This window comes from Monodelphis domestica, chromosome 1, assembly GCF_027887165.1.
Source record: "Monodelphis domestica isolate mMonDom1 chromosome 1, mMonDom1.pri, whole genome shotgun sequence".
In the NCBI taxonomy this organism is placed as follows: Eukaryota; Metazoa; Chordata; class Mammalia; order Didelphimorphia; family Didelphidae; genus Monodelphis; species Monodelphis domestica.
In genome coordinates this window covers 30889853-30917232 of record NC_077227.1, presented here as the reverse complement: position 1 = coordinate 30917232, position 27380 = coordinate 30889853, and the positions used below count along the sequence as shown (strand labels likewise).

Here is a 27380-nt window from a genome sequence, read left to right as displayed (position 1 = left end):
TTCTTGAGAATACAGCTATTTTTAATCATTCAAATAGCAGCTCAGTATCATTTTCAAATTCTTTATTTTACATGGTTGCACAATTGAAGGCTGGTTAAATATAATCAGTTTTCAAAATCTTCTCAAACAGTTTCTAGATATTACATGCAAGTGACCATGAAAATATTTGGCATTTTAAAATTTTTTTTAAATTTCTGAACAGGCACTTACATGAGGAAAAAAAATCCATCTGTTTCCATCCCCATAGATATCCCGCAGCACGCAGACCCAGAGCGTCTTCTGTAGTAAAAGGTGGTGCTTACAGACTATTTGGTCAGTGCCATAGGAGGAAAGCAGACTCTCAGAGATGCCTGACCCAGGGACTGAGCTCCCCACCAAGTAAGGTAGAGGCACCGCCAAGGCTAGCACTGTCGTTAGGGAGAATTCTTGGTTGGTTCATGAACCTTAAGTACAAGAGGCTTCTGTGGCTCAGACAAGACTGGGGCCTCCGCCACGTGGTGGACAATGGAAACTGAACCTAGTCTACAACCACGTAACCTTCGAGAGTCTTTGTACCAAGGAGGATATAAATTCAACATTCAACAAAATAAAGGATATTGTATATTTCCTAGAGAGGTTGTTTAGCTTGCAAAATCGGAGTTTTGGTTGGTCAAAGCTGCAGCTTAACACAGGTATGTTTAATCAGAAATGGATAGAAGATGACACAAAGTTCACCCACTTCAACAATCAAGAGGTGTGTGAATCTGAGAATTAGCATCCTCTGCACACACAGCCAAGTTTTCCCAATTTAAAAATAAAATGCCCATAAGTGTCTATGGGGGAAAAAATCTTATATGAAAATGAAAAAATTTTTAAATACAAACAAAGCACTGCAGAAAATCTACTGTAGTGCCAATGCAAAACAGTTAGACTAATGACAAAAAGGAAATTCTGGGAATAAGATGGCAATCACCCCATCCTATTACAGATCTCTTTAAGCTGAAAGGCTGTAAGGAAGTCCCCATGGGATTGGAAGATTCAGGACAAAGTCAGTGCCTGAATCCCTCAAACACCCACAAGACTTTGAATAGAAATCCTCAGGGAATGGTGTGCCTAGGGGATAGAGGCTCCCGAAGCCTCACAGCCCCGCCACGTCTCTCTCATACAAATCTCAATGTTTCGCAGAGATGGGAGGGAATCAATGAGGTGGAGATGGGGCAGGAAGCTTCATAATCTACATCCTAGAGAAAGAAAACAAAATTATGAAACACCAGCCTACACATGTAGAAATGTTTAATGTTTAAGCATATGCATATCTGAGTGCATCTGAGCAAATCAAAGTAGGAAGTTTAAAAAAAAAAAAGACGGCAGCTTGAGAAAGTTCCAGTGTTTCAGAGAAAGCACTTTGTTTTTAACTGAATGTACACCTTTGAGAATGGTTAGTAGTGCGGCAAAATAGGTGAGTGTGGTCAGAGAGGCAAGGCCGGGGCCTCAGGCCTGGCCCTGTGCAGGCTGTGACCCCTGGGCCCAGGAGCCTCTCCTTCCCTCTCCCCCTCCTTCCTCCCTTCACATTTCAGGCTGCTCAGCTGATGCCTGCGGCTCTGGAGGCTCAAAGCGCTGGTGAAAGTTCGTCCTGGGCTTCCTCAACTTCTCCGGAGCTTTTCTCCATAAGATGATTTCCTGGGAAAACAAACACCAGAACACCAGCCTATGAATTCTCCATGGGTGTGAGTGTTTGAGTCTGTATTTTATTTCTGAAGTACCTACTATATGCCAGGCACTGGGGAAAGGGAGCAGAGTAAAGCAATCCCTCCTCTCAAGGAGCTTACACTTGACAGAGACCTAGTCCAGACAGAACAAATAGAGGCAAAAGGTAATGCAGTCTCAGAGGAAGGATGAAGTAAATGGGGAAGCCCTGCATCTTTAAGGAAAAAAGATTCTGAGGCAGAGTAAGGGAGGGAAGGAATGCACGCCAGTTACAGGGGACAGAAAATGCAAAGGCATGAAGTCTGGAGGGATCACAGAATGTGAAAGTAGAAGTAATGTCCAAGGAGGATGGAAAGATAATCTGGAGTCATCAGTGAAGGCTTTCAAAGGCAAAGGTGGTTCATAATTGGTTCTAGAGGTAACAGGGAGCCAGGGGAGTGGAAATAAGTAGAGGAATGACCTGGGCAGATCCGTGTTTACAGAAAATCACTTTGGCAGCTGTTTGAAGGATGACCTGGAGGTAGAGAGATCTGAGCATGAAAAGAGACTGTAACAGCCCAGACAAGGGGTGCTGAAGTCCTGAGCCAGAGTGGTAGTGGAATGAGAAGAGATGTGGACACAGACATGGAAAGATATGGCAATTACGTACTAAGGAAGAGTAAAGAGACAAGGATAGCACAAAGGTCAATAGACTGGAGGACTGAGAATGGTGGGTTTGGGGAAAACAATATTCCAGATTCCCTTCTGGACATATTGAGTAGGAAATGTCTCCAAGCCATCCAGTCTGAAATGCCCAAAGGGCAGTTTGTGAGAGAGGAGTTGGGGTGGGGTAAACATATCTGTAAATCAGTTACCCACAGGGAAATAATGAACTAGCAAAGGGATGGCCAGATCCGAACCAGGAGAGAGTAAAAGCCCAGAGAAGGGAGTGGTCAAGGTTGTCAAAGACAGCAGAGAAGTCAAGAAAGATTAGGACCAGGACAGCTAAGTGGCTCAATGGATAGAGCACCAGGCCTGGAGATAGGAAATCCTGAATTCAAATCTGCCCTCAGATACTTCCTAGCTGTGTGACCCCCAGGCAAGTCACTGAGCTCCAACTGCCAAGCCCTTACTGCTCTTAATACTCATATTTTTTAAAAAGACCATCAGAGATCACTGGCCACTGTGGCCAGGGCCATTTCTGTTCAATGTTGATGTGAAAAGTGATGATGAAGCTAGACTGGAAAGAGAGGAAAAGTGATGGAGAGGAGAGGAAATAGAAAACAATGAATGTGGACAGTTTTTTCTAGGACTGTGGTTGAAAAAGGATAGAAGAAAACAGCCTGAGCACGTGGGAGGTCAAGATTTTGCTTGCTTGTTGGTTTGTTTTTAAGGGTGGTGAGGCTGAAGTCAAAAGGGTAAAGAACCAGCAGGTAGGGACGAGGGAGCTGACTGAGGAGATAACCTGCCAGAGAAGGCAGGAGGGGATGGCAAACCTTTTAGAGGCAAGTGCTGGGCCCTACCCCATCCTCCCCAGACCATACCCACTCACCCCCTCACACTAGACAGGGGAGGGAGGAAGTGCTCCCATTGGGCTGCTGGGCAAAGGGGCAGGTGATGAGGGGCATGTGTGGAGAGGGGGAGACTGGACCCAGCACTCAGCTCCCCTCAAACCTAGCTCTTTTCCAACCCCACCACAGGAATCGCCTTTACTACAAACTCAACAGGCTGAGTGTACACTGTGCCCTCATGCAGCATGGGAGCCCCTCCTCTCCAGTCCCCAGTGCCTTGCCCCAGACAGGGGAGGGAAGAAGGGCTCCCACTGAGCTGCTGAGCAGAGGGGTGGGGGAAGGGAGGAATGTCCTCAGGCTCATGGAGAGGGGAAGGGAACAGCTCCACCCCAGTCCCTCCTTTCTAGTAAGGAACTCTGGCATGACAGCAAGAGAGAGCTCTGAGTGCCATTTTTGGTTTGCCATCACTTATCTATAACAATCCTACCATTAGCTTCAATCTGTCTAAAACAAAGTTAAACTTTTCCCAAATATCAACATAGTGAAGTCAGGAAGGGAAGGTAATAAAAGCACCCCTCTTCTTTCTCCTTGACTCAAAAACATGGAGGCATTTTCAAACATCTTCCTATCACTTGTCCCCATATTGAATCAGTCACCAAATCTTGCCTATTTTCGCTCTGAAATAAATGTAATGTTTGCCCCTTCTTAGCCATCCCAATTAAATATCTATCAAGCATTTCCTCGTGTACAAGGCATTCAGAAACATCAGTAAATTCAACTACCCTAAAAAACTCCTACCTCAATCTTCTTGCTTCCTGACCCCTCCCCAGGACCCCTTCATGCAATGCTCATTTTCCTAAAACGTGTCTTTATCCTATCACTCTCTTAGAAACCTTCATTGGTTCCACAATATCTCCCCCCCCCCCAAAAAAAAGATAAAACAGCTTCCTTTGCCTAGCATTCGTGTTGGGAAGGCTTCTAATTTATCCCCATTGCAAATGATACTTGCTGATGGTTTTAAATATATACTGTTTATTATTTTTAGGAAAGGCCCTTCTATTCCTATACTTTCTAGTGTTTTTAATAGGAACGGGTATTGTATTTTGTCAAACACTTTTTCTGAATCTATTGAAATAATCAAGTGATTTCTGTTGGTTTGCTTGTTGATGTGGTCAATAATGTGGATAGTTTTCCTAATATTAAACCATCCTTGCATTCCTGGTATAAATCCCACCTGATCATAGTGAATAAGACTTGCTGGAGTCTTTTTGCTAGTATCCTATTTTAAGATTTTTGCATCTATGTTCATTAAGGAGATTGGTCTGTAGTTTTCTTTCTCTGTTTTTGCCCTGCCTGGCTTTGGAATCAGTATCATGTTTGGGTCATAAAAGGAATTTGGTAAAACTCATTCTTAGCTTATTTTGTCAAATGGTTTGTATAGAATTGGGATTATGTCTAGCATTCATGTTATCGGAAAGCTTGGTCCTAGAGAAAAGTTGAGGAAATGAACTCCTTTCTCTCCTCTTTGCAGAAGCTTCAAGGTTCTGTGGCTGTTTACACTGTAGTTCCTGTCAACTCAGTTGACATGTTAGTTTATTTTACTATCATTTTTTTCTTGTTTATTCTTTGTTCTAAAGAGTCAAATGTCCTGCATAAATTAGTGGGGAGATATCCAGAAAAGAAAAAAGATATTTTTTAAAAAGCATGCCCATCACGGCTCTCCATAATCTAACCCCTCTTGCCACTCCCCTACACTAACTCCTCACTTCAATCCATCTGATTTATTTACTTGACCCCTGAAAATATACTTTCTCATTTCCCTGAAATAGCCACTCAAGCCTCCCCTTCCAGCCTCTTCCCTCATCTAAATCCTGCTAGACTCTACAAGGGATTTCATCCTACCTCATCCATAAAACTCCACAAATTATATACTGGCCTGTGATTTTTCTTTCCTCTGGACTCTTAAAGAAATCACTGATTTAAGCTTAGAAGCCATGAAACTAATAAGACTCATTTGTTAAACAAGTCACAATTCCCTGATTGTTGGTCTTCAAAGACAGCACAAAGTGTGGCTATGTCTATACTCATGCCATTATGCAGTTTTGGAGCTATTATATTAGAACCGATTTCAGCTTAAAATTCGTGAACAAGTAAACAAGTTTTACTCCTTTATGGTCATCCCTGATTCTGATCCTTTTGGCTCCATAACCTTGATTACCCTTATCATTTCACACTTGGCACAACTGCCTATTGACTGATTGACTTGGATTTCAATGAATTTTGGCTCTAAAAGTCAAATCCATCCTTCAAAGGATGTAAAGGTATTTTGTTGAGACTATCCAAAAGAACCTTCTACATGCTCTGAAGGATATTCCCACAGAGGTGTTTCAAGAATGTTTTGAGCCTACAGATCTTCCCATCTTTTGGCTCAATAGCCTGGGTTGTACAGAGGAGTGCCTCCTAACATCTCCAGTATTCTAAAACATATTCAATATTTACATTTGCTTCACCTTTCCCATTCAGTTGTAGCCTCTGGTACCTCGCTCTAACACTGCCCCCTCCCCCACGTGTCCAGCCCACTTCCTTGCCCAGAGAAGATGATTAATAAAGGCTCATTCATTTGTCTTCATAAAATGTGAGAAGTCTCTTAATTCACCACAAGTAGTTTTCACTTATAAAAGTCTGGGCAAAGTCTATTTAGGGTTCAGATTGAAAACCAATTCATCTGTGAACTTAACCTTTCAAGAGCCAAAATAAAGCCTATATGCCAGTCTGTGTCTGACTGCTGAAATATATTTGAAGGACATTTCCACCATTTGCACTAACAAGCTCAATACAAGCTCCACACAGTCAACAAATTCATTTGAGAGCTGAAAAAGACAGTCCCTGATTGAAGTGGCAGAGTTGAAAGAAAAGCGTTTTCAGTAGCTTCACTTAATGGACAGAGGCTACCTGGGCTTCTCTGAGTGAAATGAACACGGTATGCTGGCCCCAAAGGCAGCCATGCCTCCCATCAGCCAGCATCAGACCATACCTGCTGCTTGAAGTACCGTCTATCTTCCTCATCCACGAGGACCAGGTTCAAAAAATATCGTACGGAGAATTTCTTGTTCACGTCTCTCATTGTTGGAGTTGGGTCATATCCCGCTAGAAAGAGTCTTATGGGAATGGATTCACCTTAAGAAAAAGATAGTTATTTTGGGGTGGGGTGGGGAATGATCCTAAAATGTCACTAGACAAAGTCACGTGCCACCCAGGACTTCAGCCAGCCTTTGACAACGTGATGGTGAATTCTGGAGGAACCTCCCACAGTCCTACTACTCACCAAGTGACAAGAGCCCAGCACTATCCCATGTACAGACTCACACTATTCTCATCAATTCAATTTCCTTTAAATGTTAGGACAAAAATCAACCCCCCATGATTGATTTCAGGGTTCCATTGGCCCTTTTGAAGAAAAAGAAACAGAAGAATGCCAGGTTTTTGCACTCAAGCAAGAGGGGCTATTATCTTAACCCTTCTTTACAGAATCCTCACTCCACTTCCAAGGGATACTTTCCTCAAAAAAGCCTTTCCCACCCCACCTTGACTCAAGCACTGCCACCAGTTAGAAACACTAAAGATTAAGGAGGAAAATGTAATCTGTCCACTGGTTAGCAGTGCCTCTCCAGCTCAGGAAGCTGATTCTTGTAAAACTCAGCCAACCTGCACTAATGTCCTCCTGTGGTGATTCACTGGGCTAGGAAGAGGCCCTGGACTTCTGTAAGGCTTCCCCAGCAGAGCACAAACTCTGGTAGGTCTTAGCCTAGCCGCATGAGCTCTGCCCAACAGACTCTGCTAAGAATAGACAGGCTTGCTGCCAGGCTGGCTGCAGGGAGAGGGAGACTTTGGCTGGAGCCAGGGCCATCTCCAAGAGCAGAGCCTTAACCTGACAGAAGTGGTTAGTGGCATGTGACAGCTCAGAAATTTGACCTATCATGCCCTGTAATAGTAACAAGGCGAGGTGACCAACCAACCAGGGAAGAGAAAGTCCCTTCTAATGAAATCTCCATCTCTCCCTGCCCTGCAATCCTACAGTCCTACCTTTAGTGGTGACCCTCAATTCAAGGGGATGTCTCTAGGCTTGTGTGACCACCTTAGTCTAATTAAAGAATCTCAAGGGCAACGGTGGAGTCTTAATAGTTTTTTAGCCCCCGCATGCAATTGGGCAGAATGCCCATACCCCGAAGTGCCAACCTGCATCTTCTTGGGAAGATTAGCCACTTACAGAAAGGGTGGGGAATTGGGTTCCCATACATACAGTAGATTTGTGCCAAGGGAATTTTACATAAGTACAAAGCATTGCAAAATCCTGATTCGAGGCAGAGAGCAAACAAATATTTTCAAACTAAAATCTCAACTAGTCCTCTTAAGAATGTTTGGAACCAAAAGACAATGGGAGAAAGGAAAGCAAGTTACCTTTAACTGGTGCACCATCCATTATTTCATACTTGGCAATGGTCTCTGTTTCTGTCGTGGTACTGGGCCCTGGTCACACAATTGGAATGTTATTAATATGAACATCTCCAGGACACTCTGTCTCCTGCCTCCACTTTTCCATGTTTATTCCACAGAAGTCCAGCCATGCTTACACAATAAGAGTATCTAGCCTGCAATGAACATGCTAATTGTGCAAGTTCAAGTTTTACTCTATTCTTCCCAGAGAGTCAATACGTCTTTCCTTCATACAATGACTGAGTATTTCTTATCTCTATGGAAGCAGACACAATTCATATAGTAAATAAGCATCATTCTAAATTTTTCCTTTCTACACTCAAAGCTCAGATTTTCAATAAATTATCAATTCTGGTACAGGAAAATGATCCTGCTGGAGACTTAACAATCAATTCCTTCTGATATATGCCAACCTCTCCATCCCATTCTCCTCTCTCCAAAAAAAGTGAGTTTCTGAACCCTGACATGAGACTATAATGACCACTTACTGAATTACAGATGGGAGTCTAGGAGCATAAAAAGGCAATTCTAATGTTTGAGTTTAATTCACAACTCTTTCAGAGCATTTTCCATCTTGTTAAAATCAGTATTAGAGACCTCTGAGAAACTGAAATTATAACCAGAGATCATAAATTCTCAAAAAATGTGAAAGGGATCCCTGTCTCCATACTTGCACTTCTTTTTCAGCAGAAGGAAATAGTAACAAACTAAAGATAAAAGAAACTACTATAAAATAACTTTATGGCAACTAAAAATAAAAGGATAATCAGTGAATAATTTCCAGTTAGTACTCCAAGAGACAGGCTGCCTAATTGTGCAGCTTCTATTTTACAGTTTGGGCTAAATTTGTTAGGAAATGTTAAAATTTTAAATGAACTACATTGAGAAATTTCTAATCACATCTAGCAGGATATTTAGTTGATGAATGTTTCCAATTTACCTATTCCAGTGATCTCTTTCTTTATCAGTTGTAACTCCATATGCTGAATTTTTATTCTTACTAATAAGAAATAAATTTTTCCAACAATGACATCCTTTAAGTGATACCTTTAAAAAAAGAAGACATCTTTATTATTAAGACAGGTTTAAGTTTAACAAGCCATCTTTATACAGCATATTTATGATACCAGTGAAGAACTCTTAGGATATTTTATCTTGACAAATTCAAACTTGGAAAGTACAGTCATCATCTATCCACAGCAAATAAGAATATATATGGCTATATGAGTAGCAAAGAAAGAATATTTAATTTCATTTCATCTCTAGTCTATCCCAAGAGAACAATGCAGGCTAGTTACTTTCTGATACTTATTTACAAGGCTGCTTTAACACAAGGCAGCATGGATGCCAAGCTCAGAAAAATCTGCATTCAACACCACCAGCTAGCTCATTGGCTGGCTATGTGACCCTAGGCAAATCATTTCCTTCATTTGGCTTCATCTATAAAGTACGCGGGGGACTCAATGGCCTCTAAGATCCTGTCCAGCTCTGAATCTGTACTTAAATGATCTTTATTTCAGAGAACTTAATTACTTCAGAGAAATGTAGATTTTTCTTTCTGGAGTGTTTATTTAGTAGCTCAAGTACCATACTGGGAATACCCAACTATTGAATCTGTCGATTTGGGGTTCAGTTTTTTGGCAAAACAATCCAGGATCTGCTGGGCTCTTTTCCTTCTACACTCATTACTATTTTTCCTTCAAGTATTTCAATCTCCCAAATACCTTAGTGACACTGGAATACAATAGTTATCTCTACATGGAAAGGAACATGGAGTAAAGCACTTGAAAATCATGGTTTCAGGTCTCCCCTTTACTATTTCTGAATACAAACATTCTTATGACACCAGAGGTCTGATTTGCTTTTAATAGCACCCAACTGACCAGTCCATGAACTGACTTCATATGGACCCAAACACCATTTCTTAATTCTCTTTCCTTTGAAAAGATACTCACTTGGATTTATTATATTCAAACTCTATGTGTAGACAGTCTTCAATGCCCACTTCCATCTTAATGGAGTTGTTAACATCTGGGTAGGTGGCCAGCTGGTGAACAATAAGATCATACTCTTTTACCAAGTCTGACAGTCGTCTTACTATTGTCACTTTAAGAAAATACCTACAAAGTAAATGGGGAAAATGAGTTAAAATTTCCTAGGATTAATTTTAATGTTTTGAATCAAAAAAATCTTTAACTAGAGCCAGAACTATTTTAGGATAAACTATCACTTTAATAGAATTTCTAATTTATACAGAATAATATGCTAATGGCTCTAAAAATGAGTTACAGGATCTTCTCTGTAGCCTCCCCAGATCTCCCCTTACCTCAGGTTTCTGACATTTTGGATGAATCTGAGTATGAATAATTGTGAATCAAAAATGAAAAGGCTTAAAATTTAAATAAGAAACAAAACTGGGAAGGTAAAACCAAAGCTGTCAAATAGAAGATGAAAATTTTTCATTTATGGCATTTCCTGGGGGAGGAACAACACAGAGAGAAAACTCTGATCACCAGCCACATCAGAAAACACTGTGAAACAGGTGCGATGGAGGGTAACCAAGAAACCAGGAAATATGGGGCTCTCCAACTCCAGACTGTCTCAGGATGGCCCCAAAGGAGGCTACAGGATGCAGAAAGCATGGCCATGGTCCGTGAAGATCTGGGAGATGCCTCCTCAGTCTCTTCTCAAAACCTTTCCTCAATCTACCTGTCCTTCTGGCCTGCACAAATTCTTGGGAAAACAAATTCCATGAGTTACTTTAAGCATAGCATTAAAATGAAGAGAGCTGCTCTGAAGAATGATTAGACCTTAGTTCAAATCCTTTACTACACATGTGATTTTGGCCAAGTTGCTAAACATATTTGCATCCCAGTTTTCTCCTCTATAATATGAAGGGACTGGACTAGATGACCCCTGTGGTCCACTTCAGCTCTAAATACACATTCTCATAGGAGCTAACTCACTATATGATGGGAAAAAACAGCTAAATTGTTATAAAATGTCTTTTCCTAAGCTTCTCAACCTAAATTACCACATTTCACAATCAAAGAGCTAGACTATAATTGGATATCCATATTTGTGATCCTCAGAACCTTCAGTGATAACAAGTCCCTACTTCCCAAGATGAGTATTAGCCATAAAAACTATGGGGTCTTGACTACAGGACTTTATTTTTTTGTATTGGTTCTGTATAATTAGAATCTGTTACCCTAAAAACCAGGGAATCATAGTTTTTAGGGTAAAAGATTCTAATTACACAGTTTCAGGGCAGAAGAACAGTAAGGGCTAGGGAAAGGTCAGGATTAAGTGACTTGTCCAAGGTCACACAGGTAGGAAGTATCTGCGGCTAGATTTGAGGTGTGGCTCTCAATTCACTAAACCACCTAGCTTCTATCAGTATGTCATAATTCTGTTTTACATCAGCATTTTGCTTTGTAGCTCTCATAGAATAGGGAGAAAGGGAAAGACTTGTAAAAGACTGGCCATAAATTACTTTCGTGCTTTGACTCTTTTCTTTCTTTCCTTCTTTTTTAAAAATGAATTGAGGTCTAAGACCTATTCCAGTCCCAGATGTGTAACAACATTCATACCTCAATCGGACATTGGCACCAATGTAGGATTCATATGGCTTTTCAACCTGCATAAATTCAAAGTCATAACTTCTGCTTTGTGTCAATTCTCCAGGCAAGGCCAATTCTTTCACTAGGTTTACAAATTCATGAGTATTACTCTTGTCATTGAAGAGTTCTAAGAAATTAAGAGAAACAGAAATCGACCAAATTATTTTAAATATCTACTTTATAAAGTTTACAAGTGCTACCTCTAATCAGTCTGCTGAGCTTTCTTTCCCCAACTTCAGCAAAAATCTGGACCGATCAAATTCTTCTTCACTGGAATAGTAGCCTAACTAGTCATTTGTGTTGCACAAATCTTAGTGGCCAACACTATATAAAAATGCCTCGGAAGATTTGCTATTTTGATGGTGTGGTAACGTTACCAGTAGTCATCTGAAGCTACAAGGTCAAAAATGGGGTCACCATCCCAGGAACATAAACAACTTTGGTAAATCTGTCACACATTCCATACCAAGATGCCAAGATGTGATTTTTCTCTTCTAGGAAGGAGAAAATTATCTCCCATTTTTATACTCAAGAACCGAGTCAAATTTCATAGAAGTCCTCTGACCTAATGCTTTTACAGAATGTCAGTGGGATCTGGGTGTGCATGGGGATAGGGAGATGATGGGTGCCACTGCCATCATCAATCAATTCAAGGATTTGGAATTTGGAAGGGAAAATAGGCAGAAATATCTTTTAGATATGAAAGTTAAGATACTACATTAGAACATAGCTTTTAATTGCTGATGCCAAAAGCTTTTCCTGGGTATCTAGTCTATTAGATTTTGTGTTGCTAGATAAAACTGTGGATGAATCAGACTCCAGGCAAACATGAGTTGATGAACCCTAACAATAATCTGGGAGCCGCATGAGGGGAGGCTGAGGACAGGCTTTAGTAAGTGACTCATTGTTCCATTTTACAAGTCTGCTGGTGGGCTGAAGCACCTCCACCTCATTTCCATTTCAGTAATGGAAACCAAAAGTTCATTTGGAAGCATAAGACTAGGATTAGGAAGACTGTTCTTAAGATGTTACTCAGCACGTTTATAAACTGTCTTCTCTCCACATCAATTCTCTCATTCCACTGAGATAAGCATCGAGTTAATCACTTAAATTCCAACACAAACCTTCCTTTCACTCTTGAATTAACAGGAAAAAGAAACATTTTAAAACTCACCAATTTGGCCTACAAATTCAATTCTAATTCCTTGGTGTTCTAGCCTCTTTCCAGGTTGCTTAAAGGCTAGGTTTACCTGCCAAGACATAATGTTTTAATAAATGTTAAGGGAATGCCATCACAAACAGCTTTTTGGGGGGCAAGTACATATTTATTTTCATTTATTTTGATACCATATTTAATTCTGTGTCTTTAGCAGATTTCACACCTGTTTATAATTTATATATTTAAGTATTAAGTATTTTCAGGAATTAACACAACTTTTCCTTTGCATGGTGGCCCACCCACCTCCCTCCTTCCCTCCTATCTCAGAGAAAGAGGAGATGACCCCCATATTCCTTGGCTAAATGAAGTAATTAAGCACTCTATATATGGAGGAGTAATATTGTCAACAATGTACTTCCTCACCAATTCTGGTCTTCTGTTCTTTTTTTAGTTATGCAGTGATCTGCCACATTGGATTCATAAAGTATATTCACTGCTCTGATAAATCAGGAAAAGGCTACTTACATTTAAAAGACTATTTCCCTATTTATGAAAGACCTCATACTGAATCAGAGATTTAAAGCTGGAAGGGGCTTCAAACCTCAACTAGTTCAGGCCCCAATCTTATAGAGGAAACAAAGGCCCTGAAGTAGCAAAGTCACATGGGATAAATGACAGAACAATATTTGAACCTAGGTCCTCTGATCCTAGATACATTGCTCTCTAAGGAACATACTATCCTTAAGTTTCACCCAGGTCCTTCTGGAAGGCAGGTTTAGGACAAACATATAATACCAAACTCTACAGAGTGATATCACCCCCCCTCTTCCCCACTCAATAAATTTAACCCTCTATGATCAAATATGAAGTCTTTTAATGAGTGTCCTTTGCAGGCTACTTACGCTTTACCCCATACCCTGCCATTCCTCAATACTGTGATACTAGCTTCCTGGCCGCTCCTTGTACACTGGTCACCCCCCATGCCTATAACTCTCTCTCTTCCCTCATCTCAGCCTTCACTCTTCCTTCGGTTCAAGTCCCACGTTCTGCAAGAAGCATTTTCCAGTCCTCTTTAGTCTTAGTGTCTTCCCTCTGAGAAGAACAAGCTCTCATTTATCCTGTCTCTGGCTTCTACCTTGTTGGTATCTTGTCTCCTTCATTAGACTGGGAGCTTCCTGAGGGTAGGGACTGTCTTATATCTTTCTCTGTCCCCTCATCATGCTTAGCACAGTGCCTAGCTCATAGTAGGCACTTAATGCTTGAATGAGGCTTCAGGATTTCCAAACTAAGTTTCTTTTTTTCATTTTTTTTAAACCCTACCTTCTATATTAGTTTTGGGTTTATGGCAGAAGAGCAATAAGGACTAGGCATTGGGGGTTAAGTGACTTGCCCAGGGTCACAAAGCTAGGAAGTATCTAAAGCCATATTTGAACTTAGGATCTCCCATCTTCAGGCCTGGGGCTCTATCCACCTAGCTGCCCCCAGAATAAGTTTCAAATTGTTCCCCAAAGAGCACTATTCGTGGTCATACTCACCAAGGAGTCAATACAATATCTCCTTGTTTTAGTAAAAAGCTAAACAATATCATTACCAGCTGCCTATCATCTCATCTAGTCCCTTTTCCTCCCTGATACTCAAAGTCACTGACAAAACCAGAACTATCTTCAAAAGAAGAAAATTACCTCTAGCTACATGAAGACATGCTCCAAATCGCTGAAATGGGAATTACAATTAACTACAAGAATCTGTGGTTTTCCTCATACCCTGAAAATTAACCAAGACAACCCAATAAACAAGGGTCACTGCAATGGTGGGAAGGACTGAAGGAAGAAAGGCACACAATCCTCCCTGCCAAGAACTATGAAATGGTCCAACCATTCTAAAAAGCCATTGGGAACTCACAAGTACCACTAAACTGTTCACACCATTTGACCAAGAGGTCCTGCTCCCCAGAATATAGCCCCAGGAGGTCCAGGACAACAACCACCATCTGATATGTGCCAGAATATACAGAGCAGCACAATGGAAGATACCAAAGAACTGGAAACAAAAAAGTGTGCCATTGATTGGGAATTACAGCACAGTAAGAAATGATCAATCCTAGAAATTCAGAGAAATAAGAGTTCTATGGGCTGATATAGATGAAGCCTAAACTTCCTGAAGAATACCTCCACCTGGGACAATAAAAATGAAAAAAAAAAATCAAAGTCCAATAGTCCTGAAGAATAATGGCAAGGGTAAGGGTCCCTAGGAATGTTGTTGCTGCTTGCATATCTTTCTTATAAAGGAAGGGTCAACTGAGGGATGGTATCCAGAAATGACTTAGAAAAAAAAGATTAGGCATCAAAGTATTTTAAAATAAATATATTGTAACTAGTAAAGAACTTGACAAGAATCATAATTATAAAAGATTCTATATGACTAAAAGTGAGAAGAGAAAGAGGAAAAAAGAAGACTTACCTCTGGAACTGAAATAAATGCCCTTTCAAGAGGTTAATCCCTTTCCTATAAAGTGTGATAGTAACTCAGAAACACATATCTCACTTTTTTAAAATGAGGGACAGCAGCTCATACTTGGAGATGCTTCATGACTTACCAAACACTTTTTTGCAGCACCCTTTTGGGAGAAGAAGTGCATTTGGGTGGTCACTTTACAGATGAGCAAAGTGTCTCCTGCCAAATGCTAGGTGCCTCCTGTGTGCAGAACACCATATCAGGGGGCAGAGGAGGAGCACAATTTAGAGAAGCTCCATTCCTAATGATCATGGCAATAATGCACATAAACTAAGTGGTCCCAGGACCTGAGAGGATGCCCAGGAAAGGCTGCCTGGGGAGGCAGCAACTCAGTCTGGCTTTACAGGACTATCTTTTGACTACAAGTCCTATCATAACCACATTGAAACAAAGTAGAGAAAAATCTAAACACTCTTTTTTCTCCACATGAAAAATATAGAAGAGGAAAACCTTTCTGTCAGGTTGCTCTAGGATAATATGCTTTAATTAACTACTATGCTCTTTCTTTCTTTCATCTTCTCTTTGAGGTAACAATTCACAGTTCAAGGTACATATGCTGGATTGGAAAATCCAGGGCTCTTCAGACTTGAGAGCCAATGAATGTGGTACCACAAAGCCTCTTCCCTCCTCCCTTCATATCTGAGTGCAGGATAACCAGCCCAGAATCAGACAAACCCAAGGCACCAAGAAATCAGAGTTTAAATGTTCAACTGAAAAATGTCTCTGGCCACTGCATGTCGCTAAAGGTCCCAACCATCAAATCCGGCAGCATCAAATACACAAGTTAATAAATGTAGGGAATTTGTGTCTTTTGCCCAAGTTCATTATTTTTGTCATTATGTACTGGTTCTACGAGGCTCTCAATGAATGCTTGCTAACTGGCAGCCCTTCTTCAATTATAGGAGATACGATACCCAACCCCATAACTGAGTAAATTTGGAAAGTCTCATCACCAGGTTAGCTATGGGATAATGCCACTCCCAGAGATTCCCTACTATGCCAAAGAGGGACTGCACTATCAGAAGGAGTGAACTACACACAAGGAAATCATAGATTCTTTAGATGTCAGCCAGGTGATCTGCATTCTCCTTAGAGACCCAGTTTCTTGGCTGGAAACATGAAGGCGCTGTATTCACTAACTTCCTAGGGAATGTCTCTGATAGTGCTTTTTAGCATACAGTATGCTCCCTTGGGTGGCCACTTCTCTCCAACTTTTTTTAAGCCATTTGGAAAAAGGTAATGTCTTTGTTGTTCAAGATCTGAAAGCTAGGACAAATGAAAAAAGGCTGGATTTTGCACAATACTTTTTAAAAAAGCTAAATAATTAAAGCTAAATAAGCAAACTGGAAAACAGCAATATGCTATTATGTCCACTGGAGCACAAAAAGGTTAAGTAACTTGCCCAGGCTTCAAAAATTAATTTGTCTGAGGTAGGATCTGAACCCAGGTTTTCCTGATCCCAAATCCAGCTCTCTCCACTAGCTTCCTGACGCCACAGCTGGCTCTCTATCTGCCATGCACCTTCTCAATGACCATTACTAGTTTCCCTACAAGTAAGTTTCATCCAAGACTCAGCCTGGATCGCTGGAGTAGGTAAAGCTCAGGTTACCAGAGGCTAGTTGCCATTTAGCAAGCTTGGTCCCTGATGGCTCTAACAAGAAGCTGTGCTAAGGGAGCTTGGGGGGAAAACCCCCAAGTCCACACATAGTAAGGGGAGATAGTGAAGAACGCGATGTGCCCACCCCCTAACCCCCATGACCATCATGAGCTTTCCCTAGTTTTGTCAAGATGACTCCAATTCACCTAAGTCTGGCACTGGGAGTGCTTGGGGCCATGGCCCCAGGAGGCACCAATGCCTGGAAGCTGCCTCCCCTCTGAGATTCTTTGTTCTCCCTCATTTCTCCCATCCAAACAACTGACCAACTCCTTGCAATTTTGACTCCAATGCCTTTCTCACATAGGCTCATCCCCATTAATCACTGCCAGCTCCATCCAGCAGAGGCTCACTGGTACCTGAACAGCCCTATCTGCTCAATTCCACCAACATCACCCCAAAAGAACATAAACTTATCAGTGCACATAGGCACAGTTCCGTGTTCAACTTGCTGAAAAGTCAACTACCTCCCTTCCCTTCACCTTGTCCACAGGGCTCTGCCAACTACTGGGCAATCTGGCATCTTATGAAAAAATACAAGGCAAGAAGATACTTTATGAAGCCGTGACCTTCCCCCAGCCTTGGCTTCCTCATTTGTAGAATCAGAATAACCCCACCTACAGAGCTGGCTTTGTCAATCTTAACCACACTTCAAAGCATCAGACCTCACAAGAATGATGACATTTAAAAAGGCGTACACAACTTTGACCCAATAAAAGCAGCACACTGTGCTTCTATATTTCATGGCTAGGACTGCATAAACATTTTAAATAATTCCAAAAAACACATAATTTGAACAAAAGTCATTAAAAAAGCCCATAGATTACTTCATTGTATACTGAATTTCTCTCTTCTTTTTTACTATCAGTTGCTAATACTGAACTGGCAAGTATGTTACTGGAAATCAATTCTTTTAAACCAGATATGAAAACCTTTAATGGCAATGGACACAGTTCCAAAAGTAACTGGTGTCTTCTATAAACACAGCATGAGGCTAGGTTCTGTAGGAGCTGAGCCTCCATCTTTAGTTAGGGAGGGAGATGACAGGACTTCTCTGCCAGTTACCTGAATGTTACATCAAATGTTAGTTGGCTAAACCTCCACGAGGCCGACTTATGTCACCCTTGTATTTCCTCTCTTCTCTGGGTCAAGCAGCCCCATTTACTTCCAAACTTTTCCCTTTTCCATCCCCCTTGATTATTCTGGTTCATCTTCTGCAGGCTCCCCTTATCTCTTAAGAGTTGGGGGTTATGGGAGGGGGAGATAATGAAGATGATTGAACCTAAGAGAAGAAACATCCTCTCCTTTCTAGGCTCTGACCATCCCTCCCCTATTGCCACAGATTAGAGGTGACTATTTCTGAATACTCAGCTAACTCTGCAGATTGGACAGTAGGAAGGAGGGGGACATCAAGCAGCTGGCCAAGCAGAAACCAGGTCCCAATTCCTTCATGTAAAGAAAAAAAAATCTAGTGCCAGTAGAAATAGTGTAGCATAAATATAACAAGGAGTAATCATATCCTGAGGAAAAAGGGATAACAGACCAGGTTCTGAAGTCAGAGGGCCTAGGTTCAAATCCTGATACAGTATCTTGTATGACCCTGAAAAAGTCGCATAACGTAAAGGTCTGTTTCTTAATCTGCAAAATAAAGAAACTGGACTAGATAATCTTTGAGATCCTTTTCCTATGAAACTCAACTACTCTACTCTAAACAACTTGACCACGAGAGCAAAAACTTGTGCTTAAAAAAAAAAGACCTCAAATGTATTTCAAAAATCAACCATTTTAAAATCTTTTACAGGTAACAGAACTTTGTGAAAGAACAAAGGCTTGTTCTACAAGGAGGCAATGATGGAAATTCTAGACCCAAATAAAGAGTTTACCTTTCCTGAAACAGATTCACCATCGTAGAAGAGATAATGTTTTTCTACTTTGCCATCTTCCGTTTTCATTTCTGCCATCTTCCTTGATTCCCCATCATTAAGGACAACATCAATCTCACAGATGGGACCAAAAAAACCTCCAAGAAAACTCTGAAATAAAAAGAAATAGATCCCAATTACTAACAAATGGGGGAAAAAAAAGTTTAAGCATATTTTCTAATTAAATCTCAACTAAGTTATTTATCAAAGAGATTATGGAAATTTATGCTGATGAGCTTAAAGAACTGGTAAGAAATAGTTAAATAAAACTTAATTATAACTGAAACTTTTAAATAAAATTTATCAATATGTCAGTCTTTGCTCATTGAGTTGCATATTACTATGCACCCCTTAAAAATAAAACTGGCTCCCGAGTGAGTAGGATGAATTTTAATAGATTAATTTTTCTAAATCTACTTAAAGGGTTAATTAAGTTTACATATTTTGACCAATATCCATGGACATGTGGGTGTCAAAATACATTAATGGGAAATTAAAACATTCAAGCTTTATACAAACATCATTTTTGATATCAGAGTTGGCCTTCAGTTGTCATTCAAAATCTACATATACCCTTATTGGACAGTCTATACATGTTCTTTAAAAAATAAAAGGAGGGAAGGGAGGTAAAGAACATTTTGTCCTAATAACAGAAAAAATCAAGGAGCTGTACATAAAAACAATACAAGAGGCATATTCTTCATATGCCTTCACAGGCAGTAACTTACAGCACAGTGGGAAAAGCCTGGGGTTGGGAGACAGGAAATCTGCAGTCTAGTCTTTGAAACTAGTTATGTGACCTTGAGTAAGTCACCTGTTTCCTCATCTATAAAATGGTGAGAATAACTACCATTATCTGACCTCATAAGAGTTATATGAGAAAAAAAGATGCATGAGCAAAGTTTGCGAAAAGACACTCTATATAGCTAAGTAATGATTACAGAAAGCCAAAGACTGGTTTCATAGCATTCTTGTACGCTGATGACAAGGTTTCCCTGCTTTATCTGAGATACCTTAGCATAGCTGATAGCATTATGCTCAAATGAGCTAGTTCTTTTTTAATGAGGAAACCCTAAAGGCCAATTCTAGGAGGCAGATTCTAGGAGAGAAGAATTTGTCTCAACAGAATTCCACCTGGAAAAAAAATTACACCAGAATTTAGAAATGTTAGATAGGACCTATCTAGTTAACATCTACATTCCAAAAGCATTTAAAGTTAGACAGTTAAAACCCAAGAACCAGAGAATTGAATATTTGGAATGCCAAGTCCTGAAGTGACAAAAAGTTCTATCAGCCTCTACCACCAAGGAGCAGACAATCAAACAGGAAGCCAGGGCATATACGGGGAAAAAATAGAAAGCAATATCTCAATGGCCCCAAGAGTCTCTCCCTCCACTGGACTGGCAGACAATGAATCTAGCTCCAACCCTTCCTTATTATGTAGAGACTCCAGGAGCAGATTCAGAGCTGAAAGAGACCCTAAGAGGCAGAGTTCAACCCTCTCTTTTTGCAGAAGAGAAACTGCCTCGGAGTGTGTTTAAATTATCTGTCCCCATCACCCAGGGATGGGATTTCAACCCAGGTCATTGCGTTCCCAGCCCCCTCCCACCCCCCGCCCACACACACACACACAGAGCCTTTTCAAGAGCATTCTGAAAGACTTCCAAGATGATGTCTTCTGACAGCCTCCAAGTCTAGTGGCAATTTTTCCTTTCACACTAATTTTACATATGCATCCTTGTTCTCTTTAAACAAAGCCAATTACTAATGAACTGTTATTTTAATAACCATATTAATGCATGTATCTCAAAGGCTAATATATTATACCTGTACTTTTTAAGCAAGGGAAGCTGAAATTACAATCACCTTTTTTAAAATCCCTTAACTTTTTCATTAGTATCAACTCTAAGTAAAACAAAAAGCAGAGGGCTTGTACCCCAAAGAGATAATGGACAAAAAGACTTGTACAAAAATATTCATAGCTGCGCTCTTTGTGGTGGCCAAAAATTGGAAAATGAGGGGATGCCCCTCAATTGGGGAATGGCTAAACAAATTGTGGTATATGTTGGTGATGGAATATTATTGTGCTAAAAGGAATAATAAAGTGGAGGAATTCCATGTGAACTGGAACAACCTCCAGGAAGTGATGCAGAGCGAAAGGAGCAGAACCAGGAAAACATTATACACAGAGACTGATACATTGTGGTACAATCGAAGGTGATGGACTTCTCCATAAGTATCAATGCAATTTCCCTGAACAATCTGCAGGGATCTAAAAAAAAAAATACTACCCACAAGCAGAGGATAAACTGTGGGAGTAAAAACACCGCTGAAAAGCAACTGCTCGACCACAGGGTTGGAGGAGATAAGACTGAGGAGAGACTCTAAATGAACACTATAATGCAAACTCCAACAACAGGGAAAAGGGTTCGAGTCAAGAACACATGTGATAACCAGTGGAATCATGCGTCGGCTATGGGAGAGGGAAAGGCGGGGGGGGGGGGGGGGGGGAGGGGAGGAAAAGAAAACGATCTTTGTTTCCAGTGAATAATGTATGAAAACGACCAAATAAAATAATATTAAAACTTAAAAAAAAAAAAAAAAAACAAAAAGCAGAAAGGGCTAGATAATTGGGGTTAAGTGACTTTCCTAGGGTCACACAGCTAAGAAGTATCTAAGGCCAAATTTGAACCTAGGACCTCATGTCTCCAGGCCTGGCCCTCTATTCACTGTGCTACTTAGCTGCCCCTAAAATCACCTTTTCTTGAATAAACCTAAACTATCCTTAGTAAATAATGCTTCAAACTAGCCTAGAGGAAAATTAATTTCTCCATTTCTTTAGATTTCTGGTAACATGTAGCTGGATTTGCAATTTGAAGGTTTACCAAGTACTCAAATAGCCAAACTAAAAAAAAAAATCAAACTTACTAAAAATTAATCAAGCTGCCACTTTAGAAACTTCAGAAGCCTTGCCAACTTTGTAATTAAGATGTTGATGTCAGCATACTCATGTCACCCCTACCCCCAATGTTCTTTCTGGAGGAATATTCCTCCACCTCTTCAAATGTAAAATTCTAGCTCAGTAACAAGTACAAAAAAAAGGGGCAATGTCATAAAAATGACCAGAGTCTTTGTGCAGGCTGCACATTGCCAGTGACTCCCTATAATGTTGAATGAGGCCTCGCAAAATACAAAATTTAATGACAACCCCTACAAGGAAGAGAAGAGGTAACAGCACTCCAAGTAAATTCAGCATCTAGAAAATACCAAATGTTCCTATTTGCATTTTCTTCCTAATTCCAAAACATGCCCTGAACTGGGGATACTGCAGGATTTAATCTTGTTCAAGAAAACTGTCTATTCCTGAATTCACATCCAGGAATAAAGAAGGCACTGAAGCCTTGGGCATCAGGAGACTGGGATATGATGTGTTAGTTATGTGATTCTGCCATCCCTGCTAGTTGTGTGATCCTGGGCAGGAACTTTATCAATTGGTTTCTTCTTCTGCAAAATGGGGATACCCTATTTGCACTGCTTAGCTTGTAGCCTGGATGTTACAAAAGCATTTTGCAAACCATAAAAGTTTAAAATAGCCTGAAAATACCAAGGCCTGAGCTTGAATTCCAGGTCTCAGACTCCAAAAATTGCTTGCTTTTCACACATGTTGAGTTCCTTTACCTACGAGAGCACTTCTAAGAGAAATTAAGAGAAAAAAGAGCCTAAAATCTCTATCATTCTAAAGATGGGTACTCCTGCCCCTTTCCTCATAAGAAAGTGGTAAACCCAAAGAGTTCAGCTTTGAAAGAAAAATAAATCCTGATCAAAGTAAACAAGTCTTTTCATTTCACTTTTCCTAGAACTCCTCTGAAGATGCGCCTCTCCAAAAACAGGATCATGGTAAGATTTAGAGCTTTGGAAGGAACCTTAAAGTTTATGATGTCTAGCTCCAATCAGAACCAATGGATGGTCTATCTAATTCTCCCTGTGAAAGTCTACTTCTGGTAGACAAATGAAGAACCATCTCATCTCTGCAGAGATGTAAACAGGCAGTGAAAGAACAGATAAACACAATGGTCTAGGCTGGTAAGGAATTAAGGAAGGAAGCTAAGTGGAAACTGTTTGCTAAAAGGGTTCTCGGTGCTTTAATACAGTCCTATTATAGAATAACAGACTACTGCTGAAATAAAGAAGGCTATTTTGAGATCCTATTTGAAGCTCAATGAAACTAAACAAAGGCAAGAGACTCCACCAGATCTTTCCAGTAAAGTGCTGGGTCCTAAGTAAGTCTGTCAGCAGTAAAGAGGAGGCTTTCAGAAGCAAGACCAGACTTGAAGATAGAGAGTCTAACTCAGACAGTAGATAAAAATGAGATCAGGGCCAAGAAACTAAATAAATGTAAGGTATCATTAAAGCGAGTACCTGGACAGTAGTCACTTTTATAGGCCTATTCCCAAATCTACACCCATTTCACTGACAACTGACTTATGAACCTAATTTTGAACACCAATATCCAGTAAAATTTCTCATACAGACACCGCCCCACTCTCAATTATAGCTTTCTGCATTTGTGAACCCCCTGAACTCCATCCAAGGGAGGACAACAAACAATCAAGAAAATTCTCAAAGCCACACAATGGACCAGATTTACTGAGTAAAACAGAAAGGCAGATCTCTTCAGTAAAAGAAAAATAAGCAATAGGAGGGGAAGATTTGAAAAAAAAGGAATGCCTGGCCAAAGAGAAACATTCCCTGACTAGCAATGTAAATAAAGTCTTCAAGCAGAGGCAGTGATCCCCCTGCAGATAGGGAGAAGCCAAGAGGCTCAGTACAATGGTAAGTTTAACTACAATGAAACTTTTGGGATGTCCAGTACAAGTCACTGCTAGAGCCATCCTGATAAAGCTTGAGGTTTGTACTTGTGTGTCTGAAGTCTACAAAGCTAGGTCCATTCTTGTATAAGGAGAGCATTATTAATAGGTTGGTTTTTTAAAAAAAATAAGAATTATAGACATTAACTTTCTGTCATTTTCAAAATTTTAAAGGGAAGGGGGAATGGAATAAGCATGTCTAAAATGTCTACTGTATGCTAAACATTTTGCAATTATTATCTCACTTGATCTTCTCTACAACCCTGGCAGGTGAGTGTAACTATTATCTCCATTTTACAGTGGGGCAAACTGAGGCAGACAGAGGTTAAGTGACTTACCCAGGTCACAGGGTAAGTATCTGGATCCAGATTTGAACTCGGGTCTTTCTAATGTCGGTTCTACAACTCTATGCACTCAGTCATCAGTTGCCTTTAAAGCTTTTTTCTTAATAAGTCATTTAAAAATAAAAACATCTGCCTTTCCATCATTTTATTAAAAGTAATATTACATAAATTCTACAGGAAGCTTTTCCCATTCTCCCTTAATGAGTAGCTTTCTCTGTTGATCATTTCCAACTGATACTGTATATAGTTTGTATACAGTTAGAGACATGTTGTCTCGCCCCATCACACTGGGAGTTCCATGAGAGCAGGGACTGTCTTCTATCTTTCACTGCCTCCCCAGCACTTAGCACCTTGCCTAGTATATAGCAGGTGCTTTAATAAATATTTATCCAAATACTGTCACACAGGATGAAAAAATATGGACCAGTGGAGAGAGGACTCTCAAGTGAAGGAGTTAACAGCCATGGAAGACCTATTAGAGAAATCCTTCTTAACCCAAAATAGGAAACACAAAACTCCAAATTAAAGAGCAAGGAGAAAAAAAAGGAATACAGAGACATGTATATGCACACAGTAGGAAGAGCCCTGGCTCTGGAGTATGAGGTCATGGATTCAAATCCCACCTCTGAGTGACTTTGGGGAGGTCATGGTACATGAAGTACAGAAGGTTCTTGGGCTTCAGTTTTCTCATCTGTAAAATGAAAGGGTTGGGTTAGATGGCCTCCAAGTTCACTTGTAGCTGGTGGAGTTGTGAATTGATCCAACCATTCTGAAAGGCAATTTGGAACTATGCCCAAAGGGCTTTAAAAGACTGTCTGCCCTTTGATCCAGCCATAGCACTGCTGGGTTTGTACCCCAAAGAGATCATAGGGAAAAAGGCTTGTACAAAAACATTTATAGCTGAGCCCTTTGTGGTGGCAAAAAATTGGAAAATGAGGGGATATCCATCAACTGGGGAATGGCAATTGTGCTATCTGTTGATGATGGAATACTATTGTGCTAAAAGGAATGATGAACTGGAGGATTTCTATGTGAACTGGAAAGACCTCCAGGAATTGATGCAGAGTGAAAGGAGCAGAACCAGGACATTGTACACAGAGACTGATACACTGTGGTACAACATAATGGACATCTCTATGAGCAGCAACGCAATGATCCAGGACAATTCTGAGGGATTTATGAGAAAGAATGCTATCCACATTCAGAGGAAGAATTGTGGGAGCAGAAATACAGAAGAAAAACATAGGATTGATCGCATGATTCAATGGGGATATGATTAGGGATGTTGACTTTGAATGATCACTCTATTGCAAATATTAATAAAATGGAAATGGGTTCTGAATGATACATGTAAAACCCAGTGGAATTGCTTCTCAGCTTTGGGAGGGAGGAGGGAAAAGAAAGAACATGAATCATGTAACTATGGAAAAATATTCTAAATTAATTAATGAAAAAGTGAACGGACATGTAAAGATAAACAAAAGAATTTTTTTAATTAAAAAAAAAAGTTCATTTGCAGCTCTAAATCTATGACTTTATGAAACAACCCAGAGTGAACAATCATGTTGTCTTTGTTTTTACTTAAAAATTCAAGCAGTTATATTATGAAGTTATTTACACAAAGTTAAGCTTTACAAATGAACAAATCTAGCCTAGTTTGACAGACTGTTTTAAAGTAATTTATGGTGTCCTTTTTTTGCTGCCTGTTGACACAAATAATAATCCCTATGATAAGATAACCCCATGTGAAACAGCCTACCAAAGGCAGCTGACAAGACCCAACCTCAAAGCAGAGACAGACACAAGGAAGCTTTCCCCTAGGAAGGCCATGGAGGAGTACTTTGGTTTCTCTCTTCTCTAACATTTGATCTATTTCCTCATTTCAAAAGACAAGTTTACACATGTGGGAAATGGATATTTATTTGGAAAAACAAACATCAAACTCCCCCCCCCCACATAAGTTTTAAGGTTTCTGCCTCTTTTTAAAAAACATTTTCCTTTCACTTCTTCAATCCTCAAGCTCTGAAGGGTCATGAAATGCTAGAAAACCTTAATACAATGTGGAAGTTAAGTTCAATTTGTAGTAGTAGTGGCTTTGCCACTGTGATACTGGCCATCCTACTTCCCATCCCTAGGGCTCAGTTTCCTCTTCTGTTCCCAATATCTTGAATACACTCCTTCCTCACATTTGTCTTTTAGATGAAAAAAAAAACACCCTATTTATAGTCTTAGTTATCAGGTTTTCTTCTTTTGTTTTTCAGTCCTTACCTTCTGTCTTAGAATCAATATTACTTATTGATTCCAAGGCAAAAGAGCAATAAGAGCTAGATAATGGGGGTTAAGTGACTTGCCCAGGGTCACTCAGTTGGAAGTGTCTGAGGCCACATTTGAACCCAGGCCCTCCCATGGATAGGTCTGGCTATCTATTGAGCCCCTCCCCCCCAGCCCCCAATTCAGTATCAATCCTAGGATAGAAAAGTGGCAAAAGTTAAGCAACTGGTCACAGAAGTTGTATCTGAGGACTAATTTGAATCCAAGATCTATCTCTGCCTCCAGGCCTGGCTCTCTATCCACTGACCCCCTAGTTACCCCCCACTAGTTTCTTTCAAAGCTCTGCTCAGACAGAATGCTCCTGTTACATATCCATCTCCTCCAGCTGCTACTGCCTTGCCCAAACATCTTGTGTTTCTTTTGCAACGTATATATGCAATATACATTTATACATATATGTATACATACACATATATAAATGTTACCTGTATACACACATACATATAAATGTTCTCGCTATACACACACACACAGAGTGTCCCAGAAGTCTTCGTTTCAAACTTTAAAGCAACAAGGCTTTTGAGACAACCGGTCAGCGCACACCTACCGACACATCTATCCCGCAGACATTCCTGCCCTCCGGCGTCTCAGGGTTGGGGCCCGGCACATAGTAGGTGCTTACTAAGCTGCAGACGGTTCTCTCTGATGTGACTTCCTGCCCGCCACGGTCCCCGGCAGGGCTAAACCTTAGGAGAATGACCCAGGGCCGGCAGGCTGCACGACTCACACCCATTCTACCAGCGCTGGGTCTCCCCCATGCTGGGGCCCTGGCCTCTGCTACTGCCCGCCCTGAGCCTAGCCTTGTTGCATCCCGAGCCCCGGCTTCTGGAGGCTCCTGCCCGAGCCAAGCAGCATACAGCAGGCGCCTACTGGGAGCCAGCCCGGACTCAGACCCAAGCGCAGCCGGTCCCCTCCAGCTCCGCCCTGGAGCGGCGGGAGGGGAGTCCTTCCCGGCCCCGGGGCTACCTTAGGGGAGGCGGCGGCGGCGGTCAAGAGGGCCCGCAGGGGCGACGAGCCCACAGGCAGCCAGGGGGCCCAGAAGCGGCCGGGGAAGGGCAGCGGAGGCCCAGCCATGACAGCTCCGCTTCAGGCTCCGCTCCGGCCGTTGGCCCCGCGCGCCTCGCTGCGGCGTTCACTCACCATGGTCAGCTCTGCCGCTGCCGCCGCTGCCGCCGCTGCTGCTGCCGCCGCCGCTCCGCACGCGCGCCCCGCACGGAAACCCCGAGCCCCGGCTCCCTCCGCCCAGCGGCACCCCCGTCATGTGACCACCGGCCGCCCCCCCCCGCGAGCACGTG

The 27380-nt window shown here is 41.1% G+C and overlaps 1 protein-coding gene across 3 annotated transcripts; it reads right to left on the bottom strand.

Annotated features, from left to right (window-relative positions):
* VPS26A (VPS26 retromer complex component A) lies at positions 1-27380 on the bottom strand. Of its 3 annotated transcripts, none has more exons than XM_007505875.3 (9): positions 27226-27380; positions 18504-18653; positions 12468-12543; positions 11264-11420; positions 9626-9790; positions 8611-8717; positions 7635-7703; positions 6211-6353; positions 1-1659 (listed from the first exon to the last, which is right to left on the bottom strand). In XM_007505875.3, exons 1-9 carry the CDS (start codon positions 27226-27228, stop codon positions 1546-1548), a joined length of 984 nt encoding a protein of 327 aa, XP_007505937.1. In that variant the 5' UTR covers positions 27229-27380; the 3' UTR covers positions 1-1545. The 3 variants fall into 3 exon arrangements, with proteins under 3 accessions (XP_007505937.1, XP_001380628.2, XP_007505936.1); XM_001380591.5 differs by having other exon boundaries at positions 26633-27353; XM_007505874.3 differs by having other exon boundaries at positions 27052-27351.